The sequence below is a fragment of the Jaculus jaculus genome, chromosome 15 (assembly GCF_020740685.1).
Source record: "Jaculus jaculus isolate mJacJac1 chromosome 15, mJacJac1.mat.Y.cur, whole genome shotgun sequence".
NCBI classification, from domain to species: domain Eukaryota; kingdom Metazoa; phylum Chordata; class Mammalia; order Rodentia; family Dipodidae; genus Jaculus; species Jaculus jaculus.
This window is the reverse complement of record NC_059116.1, coordinates 36,973,342-36,982,430: the sequence shown is the minus strand read 5'-3', so window position 1 is coordinate 36,982,430 and position 9,089 is coordinate 36,973,342. Positions and strand designations below refer to the sequence as shown.

At 56.2% G+C, this 9,089-nt stretch overlaps 1 protein-coding gene across 1 annotated transcript; it reads left to right on the top strand.

The window, feature by feature from the left end:
- Positions 1-1,015: 1,015 nt before the first annotated feature.
- On the top strand, positions 1,016-2,008 carry Znrf4 (zinc and ring finger 4). Its single transcript, XM_004654730.2, has one exon. The coding sequence runs from the start codon at positions 1,016-1,018 to the stop codon at positions 2,006-2,008; it is 993 nt and encodes a 330-aa protein (XP_004654787.2).
- Positions 2,009-9,089: the final 7,081 nt, after the last annotated feature.

Sequence of the window (9,089 nt, the reverse complement as noted above, 5' to 3'; positions counted from 1 at the left end):
AGAGAGGAGGGGGGAGGAGAGCAGCGCGAGGGGGAGGGGAGGCGGGGCCAGGCCTTACAAAGGAGGGAAACCCCTGAGGAGAGGAGCAGAGCTGCTCAGCGCACCTGTTGCCAGGGGAACAGCCAACCTGGGGTGCAGGTCAGGCAGCTGGGGCTCCAAGCCCTGTGTGTCCTTACACACAGCTTGAGGTGTGGCCCCAGGTCCCCTGAGCCTGTTGGATTCTCTCCTCATTGGTGAGCTGCACCCATGCTTCTCTGCACAGGTGGATGTGAAGCCGTTCTGTTTGTGGGAGCTCTGCTGGGTGCTGGGGAGGGACTCAGAAGCAGTCCACAGTCTCACAGAAGAGGCACACCCACAAGTCCCCCCAGAGCTCAAGGAAAGTAAAAGTTCTGAACTGTTCCATAGAAGATGAGAAACTAGAACGGGAAGGGCTGGTCATTGGGAAACGGCTGTGGAGGATGTGTACGAGTTGGAAGAAATCTAAGCAGAGGACCAGGTTCTGCAAAGGCCCTGGGGCAGAACGGAACCTTGTGATGGCAGAGCTTGAGGAGGCCCATGCGGCTGCAGCGAGGGGCAGAGAGTGAGGAGAGCATACTTTGAGTTTTAAGAACTGACCTCACATATGCAGGGTCCTTCTGGGAATGTCACACCATAGAACCAATGGTTTTAGTCAGGGCCTAGTAATACTGCACTGGGTAAGCTGTGGCTCCTTGAGGGCAGATGTAACAGGATGAGGTCACAGAGGCTGGGAGCTTCCAGAACCCTGGGGACTCTACCTGCTCTGTGTCACCTGCCAGAGAGGCTGTCAGGGGATGGCCACCCTCGGCCCAGGCTTCCCAGACGCTATGCCCCTAGGTGTCATTTCTGTGTAGGGTCCGTGAGTTTCTGTTACCCCAGCCTGTGTCCATTTGCACCCTAGCTGTGGCTCCTTGGGTGGGCACAGAGATGCCTGAAGGCCTCCAGTGAGCCGTCCCCTGTGGGACTTAGCAGTATGCAGCTGGAAGTCAGGGTGGCCATGGGGCGGTCCACGTGGGCCCCAGTGGTGGTCACAGCCTCACTGATGGTGTCCCTGCTGCTGGCATCTTTGGAGGTGGTGGTGTGGGCCATGCCCCATGACAACAGGAGCTCGGCTGATTTCTCCGATCTCTTCTTGGGGGTCCCTGCAAGCCCGGAGGGCATGGGGATCTGTCTGACCGAAGCCAAGGCAACCAACACATGCCACCCCTCAATGGGCAACCACTCGCTGGACACCATCGTGCCCTTCCGACGGTCAGGCTGCAAGGTCAGGGCCGGCTTCAAGGCTGCCACTGTCCATGACAAGGACCCCGGGGACCTGCGGAGGCAGAGGGCCATCCCATCCACATGGGTGGGCAAGGCCACTTCCCGTGACCTGAGGGTCATTGCGCTCTGTGACAAGTCAGCCCACACACTGCTCCTGTCCGAGGCCACACCGTGTCCAGTACTGGACTGTCACCCGGCGCTGGCTGTGTCCTGGGTGCTGGGCCGTGCCCTGGCCCTGATGGCGACCACGCTGCTCGTGTCACGCCGCCTGTGGCTGTGGCTCCGGGCCCGCTGGGGCCAGGGGTCGGTCACAAAGTCACCCGCGTGCCAGAAGGCCCAGGTGAGGACGTTCACGCGCCTCAACGACTTGTGCGCCATCTGCCTGGATGACTACGAGGAAGGTGACCAGCTCAAGATTCTGCCCTGCTCACACACCTACCACTGCCGCTGCATCGACCCCTGGTTCTCACTGGCTGCCCGCCGCTCCTGTCCCCTCTGCAAACAGTCTGTGGCCAGCACCCAAGACGACGGCTCTACTGTGGACAGCGTCTGGGACGATGACCGGTCCCTGTCCAGCCGGCCGCCTATCTGGGCCATGCAGGCACAGCTTCGCTCCCGGAGGCTCGAGCTCCTGGCCCGGGCTGGCCCGTGTCACCGCTGCAGTGCCACGTCCCTGGGGGGGGCTGGCAACATGGCCTCTTCCAACGCGTCCCCAGGACCCTCATGAGGTCACTGTCTCAGGTCTTCACCGAACAGTATTCAGAGGGGACGTGCAGGAGACAGAAAGGAATGTTGCCCCAATAAAGTGGGTTTGAATGTGGACTGTTACCCTGGCTGTGGTTGCCCTGTGTAGGGTGTGATGGCTCCAGGGACATTTGTCTTGACCCTGTCCTCCCCACCTCTGCCCCATCTGTCCCTTGCTCCCCCGGCACACCAGCATCCATCCTGCCTCAGGACCTTTTCAAGGCCCTATCCCTTGTGATCCTACTCTCCGTGGGTGAATGACAATGAGGGTCCTGGGGAATGGGGCTTTGCCAGGGTTTCTAACCCAACGGTGGCCATGGCACAAGGCCTGTGTGTGTCTGTGCCCATCCTGGGGTCACAGGCCACCTTGTGTCATAGGAGAAGCTGACATGGGCACAATACAATGATGGATTGCATTTGTTTGTGCTTCTCATTGCTGAGCCCTCTGTTCTCTTCACCTTAAAAAAAAAAAGTTTGGCCAGGTGTGGTGGCACATGCCTTTAATCCCAGCACTGGGGAGGAAGAGGTAGGAGAATTACTGTGAGTTTCAGGCCACCTTAAGACTATGTAGTGAATCCCAGGTCAGCATGGGTTAGAGCAAGACCCCTACCTCAAAAAGGCAAAAAATAAATTAAAAGTTTTTAGGGGTACAGAGAGAGCTTAGTGGTTAAGGCACTTGCTTGCGAAGCCTAATTACTCATATTTGAATCCCCAGGTCAGATAAGCCAGATACACAGAGATGCAATCGCTCAATGTCACATGCACATGAGGGGGCACACGGCTCTGGAGATCGTTTGCAGTGGCTGAAGGCCCTGATGCACCCATTCTCTCTTTCTCTCAAATTAAAAAAAAAAAGTTTTTATTTATTTGCAAACAGAGAGGGTGAGGGAATGGGCACGCCAGGTCCTCCAGCTGCTGCAAATGAACTCCAGATGCGTGCACCACTTTGTGTATCTGGCATTACATGGGTACTGGGGAATCAAGCCCCGACTTCCAGGGTTTGCAAGTAAGTTCCTTAACTGCTGAGCCATTTCCTCAGCCCTCTCTTGGCCTTTTATTTTGACACAAAGTCTCCCTAAGCCTGTCCATCCTCCTGTCTCCACTCTGTGGCTGGGGTGACAGGCCTCAGCCACCTGGTCTGGCTCTGAGACATCCCGTCATCATGGAGGCTGGAACTGATGTTCCTCATGGGACAAAACCAACGCCACTGTGACAGCCATCACTGCAGCGAGGAGACACCCTGTCCGTCCTAGGACATTGTCCGCCTGCCGGTTCCCGCACCACATGTGCTGGTGCGCTGGGCAGAGAGGAAGGTGGGAAAGCAGTCTTATGCTGCAGAAAGCACTGCTCCCATGACAAGCAGGTCTCATCAGTGTGTGGGGCTGGGGCCCGATGGCAGGCAGCACCACTGCCTGAGCCTCCCAGCTGCCAGGGGCATTTGCTGAATGAACTGAATGAACGAGTGAATGAACAAGTCCCTGCACCCCCTTTGGGGTGTCAGGGTGACACACCATTTAGGCTACAAACCAGCTCTTACCCAGCCCAGCTGTGAGCCAGGCCTGAGGGCAAATAGTCGACTTCCACTTTGCTTTTGAGCCTGAGTTTCTCCTTCTACATGGGAATTTTATTAAAGGAAAATATAATGGGATTTTTTTTTCCCCCAAGATAGGGTTTCCCTTTAGCCTAGGCTGACCTGGAATTCACTATGTAGTCTCAGGGTGGCCTTGAACTCATGGCAATCCTCTTACCTCTGCCTCCCAATTGCTGGGATTAAAGGCATGCGCCACCATGCCTGGCTCTATAATGGATTTTTAAAAAATGAGAAAGAGACAAAGAGCAAGACAGAATGGGCACGCCAGGGCCTATAGCCACTGCAGATGAACTCCGGATGTGTGCACCCCCCTTGTGCATCTGGCTTACGTGGGTCCTGGGGGAATTGAACCGGGGTACTTAGGCTTTGCAGGCAAACCCTTTAACCGGTAAGCCATCTCTCCAGTCCAATAATGGGATTTTTATTAAAGGAAAACTTGTGCTTTTCACAGGGCCCTGGGTGTTGTCACCTGTGTGTGTTTCGACTGAGTGACCTACCCATACTGACCCATACTGCAGCTGTCACGTCCTTGGGCCCCGTGGTGACACTGGCTTCCACGCCAAGCTGGGAGTAAGTGGCAAGCGCTGCAGTCAGTAGGTGCTTCATAATTGCTCTCTAGCCCCACTGCTTCCCAGACGGGCTTCCTGTCCCAAGATCCAGGCCTGGGCGCCTCTCCAGCCGCCTCCGGGATGTCACTTGCTGCCAAGGGCTCCAGCTGCTCAGGGACAGCCTGTGCCAGTCCCTCCACCCCCGTCGCGCCGCGTCCAGGGGCATTCCTGCCAAGCCAGGCGGTGCCCGTCTGTGTGGGCCTGGAAGGGCATAGAGGGAAACTGAAGCTCGCTGGCCTCCTGCAGGGGGTGGGGGGAGGGGCTTCTGTAGGGCCTTTTGGCCACACCCTTCCTGGCACCACACCTTGCTTGGGTCCTTGGCAGAGTTCCTGGACACTCCAGTTTTCCAGAAGGGGAAACTGAGTCCGAGAGGGAGCGCAAGCTCATTCAGGATGCTGGGGGTCCCAGGGTCAGGGTGGATGAGCCTGGATGGGGCGCAGAGAAAGGAGTGGGGCTCCCTGGGGCATACCTGCAGGCTTGAAAGCCAGGCCAGGCGCAACATGTGCAAAGGCCCTGGGGTGTTTTGGACACTCAGAACCCAACTGTAGCAAACTTGGCCCTGGGGCCCAGGCAGGGTGGGGATGGTGGATGTCCCCATGCACAGTGTGGCTAAGGACAGAGTGTTGTCACCGCCTCTGTCCCACACCCCACGCCCAGAAACCGTGACCATTCAGGAGCCCTGCCACCAGGATCCCCACGGGATAGAGTCAGAGCCAGGTGTGAAAGCAGCCACCCTTCCAGGGTCCTCCCCGCTCTTTCCTCCCGGTCCCGGCTCCTCCCACGCCCACCCATGGCTGCCTCCCAGCCAGGCCCAGAAGGGGAGGACGAACAGATGGCCGCCTTCCTCACCCAGCACTATGCCAGTTAATTAACGCCGCCTGTAATTAAACTTCCCACAAATTAGCTGTCAGCGACGCTAAAGGGACCGTCCCTCTCTCCTCGCGGAGGCCACCTTCACTCGCTGGACCGTGGGCCTTGTCAACAAAATAATTAAGGCAGAGGGAGGCACTGAAAGCTGGACTCTGGGTTCTCTCCCCTAATATCTCTATCTGGTGTCCTGGGCCAGGCTGCGCAGAGGAAGGCGTTTTGCTGGGGCTTGGTGGATCCATGGCTTCAAGTCTTAATGTATTGAGGGCCTACTGTGTGCAAGCATTGTGCTGGGGACAAGGTGGTGGCCAGGTAGACAGGTAGGGTCACTGGCCGGCTGGAACTGGCCTCCACAGACCATGCAAAGGCCCGGGATGCAGGTGGGGGACGAGCCCGGGTGATGGAGGACTGGGCTCTGATCCAGACAGGCCGAAGAACAGAGGCACCCCTGGCAGCCGCGGTGGGGAGGACGGGCTGGAGGCCACTTAATGTTGAGACATCAGTCAGTCAGCTTGTCTGTCTCTCTGTGCTGATGACAAGCATGTGTCTGAGGAGTTTGGAGGGGCGTTGACCCCTGGAGTGGCGATTCCACATGAGCACGTATTTGTCACAATGTGTGCAGCCGCATCCTTACATCATGCCTGCCAAGCCTCTGCAGAGGAAGGAGGTCTGAGTGCCAGGAGTCCCTCCCCCTCCCTTCTCCTCTCGCCTCCCCTGCAGAAAGCACCTGGCAGCTCCTTCAGAATCACAAAAAGCCACTTGAGCTCCGGCCCGCACCCCCACTCCGAGGTATGCACCCAAGAGAACCTAGAACTCGCGTGCAATGGTGTGCCAATTCATCCCAACTTCCTTCTAACAGCCAAACCCTGGAAACAGCCACATGTCGTCCAGCCAGCGCCCAGCTGAGACACACCTGCTCTGCCCACCCAGAATCATAGGTAGCCATCAAATAGGAGCGAAGCAGGGCTGGAGAGCTGGCTCAGCAGCTAAGGTGCTTGCCTACAAAGCCTAAGGGGTAAGGTTCGATTCCCCAGTACCCACATAAAGCCAGATACACAGGTGACACGTGCATCTGGAGTTTGTTTGCAGCAGTTATAGGCCCTGGTGCACCCGCTCTCGTTCTTCCTCTCACTCTCTCTGTTTGCAAATAAATAAAAATAAAATAAAAATCTTGGCCACAGGCTGGAGAGATGGCTTAGCAGTTAAGCGCTTGCCTGTGAAGCCTAAGGACCCCGGTTCGAGGCTCGGTTCCCCAGGTCCCACGTTAGCCAGATGCACAAAGGGGCGCACATGTCTGGAGTTTGTTTGCAGAGGCTGGAAGCCCTGGCGCGCCCATTCTCTCTCTCTCCCTCTATCTTTCTCTCTCTGTCTGTCGCTCTCAAATAAATAAATGAAAAATTAAAAAAAAAAAATCTTGGCCACGTGTGGTGGTGCAGGCCTTTAATCCCAGAGGTAGCAGGATTGCTGTGAGTTCGAGATCAGCCTGAGACCACAGAGTGAATTCCAGGTCAACTTGGGCTAGGGTGAGACCCTACCTCGAAAAATCATAAATAAAAAATAAAAATCTTTCTCTAAATAAAAGGAGAGGGGCAGAGGTGGAATATCATCAAAAAGAAAAAGGTTAGAGGCGGGACGACATGGGGCATCTCAGAGGCTCTGTGCCGTGGGCAAGGAGCCAGGGTCCTGCAGGAGGCCGGGCACTTGTTTTCAACCACAGCGGACACAGGGTGGAGGACTACAACAGGCCTGGGCTCATCCCCAGCACCGGGCACCTCAGCTGAGGCCACAGAGGGAATCTCAAGTACAGAACTTGTAAATTGCGCCGGGCGTGGTGGCGCACACCTTTAATCCCAGCACTCTGGAGGCAGAGGTAGGAGGAATCGCCATGAGTTCGAGGCCACCCTGAGAGTACATGGTGAAGTCCAGGTCAGCCTGAGCTATTGACCAAAGGAAAGAAAGAAAAAAGGAAGTCAAAATTAATGCCAACAAAGGACAAGATGGTCAGCGCATCAAATTTCAACGGCAGCCTGTGTAAGAGCACTCACCGGCTCTTCCCAGCTCTGGGGAGTCTGAGGCAGGAGGAAGGCCCTAAGTTCGAGCACAGCCTGGGTTACAGTGAGGCTCAGGTGAAATTGTCCCGCCATCCCCAGTGGGTCAGACTGGGGCCCACAAAGAAACACAACTGCCCACTGGGCGGAGGCGGGGAGGACCCTCCCTGTCACCGAGGAACAAGGGGAAACAGGAGCGCGGCATCTAGAATGTTCCGCCTGGCAGTCGCGCCGAGAACCTGCTATCGGCGACCAATGGGGGCGCATGACGTCACCGGGACACGCGGCCATTGGCTAGAGGGCGGCGGTGGGCGGGCACGGGCGGCGCGCGGGGCGGAGGAGGGGCGAAGGGAGGCGGGTCCGCGGCGTGGGCAGGCCCGTCACCCATCCCCTCTCGGGCCACCTGAGGGGGCAGAAGTGTCCCCTTCCACCCTAAGGGCCTGCATCACCGCCCCTCACTGCAACCCCGGCATCGCCACAGCAGAGAGGGCGCCGCCTCTCCCAGCCTCATTTTCCCCCACGGCCCGCGGCGGAAAACGGATTCGAATGCAAATCCCAGCACCGGACAGTTGGAGGCAGGAGAATTGCTGAGAAGAGATCAAATCCCCCATGTCTTCGCTGCCCTGACTGAAGAGCTCTTCAGCCATGCAGCCAACACTAATTGAGCGCTGGCTGTGCCCCGGGCCCCGGGCGGGTGTGGGGCAGTGTCCTTGGGGACAAACACGACTTGAAGATCACACTTGCCTAGAGGCCATCCTGGACCCATGGTACCTCCCAGCCCACAGGATGGTTCATTCTGGGCTAGCCTGAGCTACTGGACATATTTACATCTCCCATCCCAGCTCTGGTCTTCAGGTGCCATCTGCACCATCTGCAGGTGCCATCCTCCGCAGGCCCCGCACACAGTCACCTGGCCACACCTTGGCTTTCATCTGTAAACCACATGTTCTCAGGGACATGCCCCCCCCCCCCGCCCCGCTGTCCCTCTCCTCCACTCACTTTGACTGGGTCACTTCCATACACACAGGCCATTTTACCCTCTTTGATTTTTCAGGGTCTCACGCTAGCCCAGGCTAGCCTAGAATTCACTCTGTAGCCCAAGCTGGTCTGGAACAGCCTACCCCCTGCCTCAGATTCCCAAATTCTTGAGTACAGGATTAAAACAATGAGCCACTATGTTCAGCTTTATGTCAATTTATACTGTTTTTATATCTTTATTTATTTTTAAAATATTTATTTGACGAAGGAGAGAGAGAGAGAATGGGCGTGCCAGGGCCTCACTCCAGACTCATACTCCCCCTTGTGCATCTGGCTAACGCAGGGCCTGGGGAATCAAACCTGGGTCCTTTGGCTTTGTAGGCAAATGCCTTAACCACTAACCCATCCCTCCAGCCCTTATATTTATGTGCAAGGAGAGAGAGAATGAGAAGGGGCACATCAGGGCCTTCAGGAACTGTAAATGAACTTGGCATGTGCTACCTTGTGCATCTGGCTTAAGTGGGTCCTGGGGAATCAAACTGGGGCCATCAGGCTTTGTAAGGAAGCACTTTTTTTGTTTTTTACTACTTCCTAGCTCAATTTATGCTGTTTTAATACAATTTCCCCTAATCCTTTGTCTTTATGTCTCTTCCTGTCTTTGTCTCTGTTTCTCTCTGTCTCTAGCTCAGGCTACACTGGAGTTTACAATCCTCCTGCCTCAGCCTTTCAACGCTGGCATGCTTATGCTCTCTCTCACGCCCTCTCACAGTTCTCCTATGAACATTGTACAATACATATGCTAAATCCTATGGTGCCCCATGCTTATATGGCCAAGGCAGGAGGATTGTTGCAAGTTCAAGGCCAGATGAGGCTAGAGTGAGACCCTGCCTGGAAAAACGCCTCTCCATCTTCCTGTTCTTAAAGTCAGGATGCCCTGGCGGAAGCTGGAGGACGGAGTGTGGGTCGTTGCTG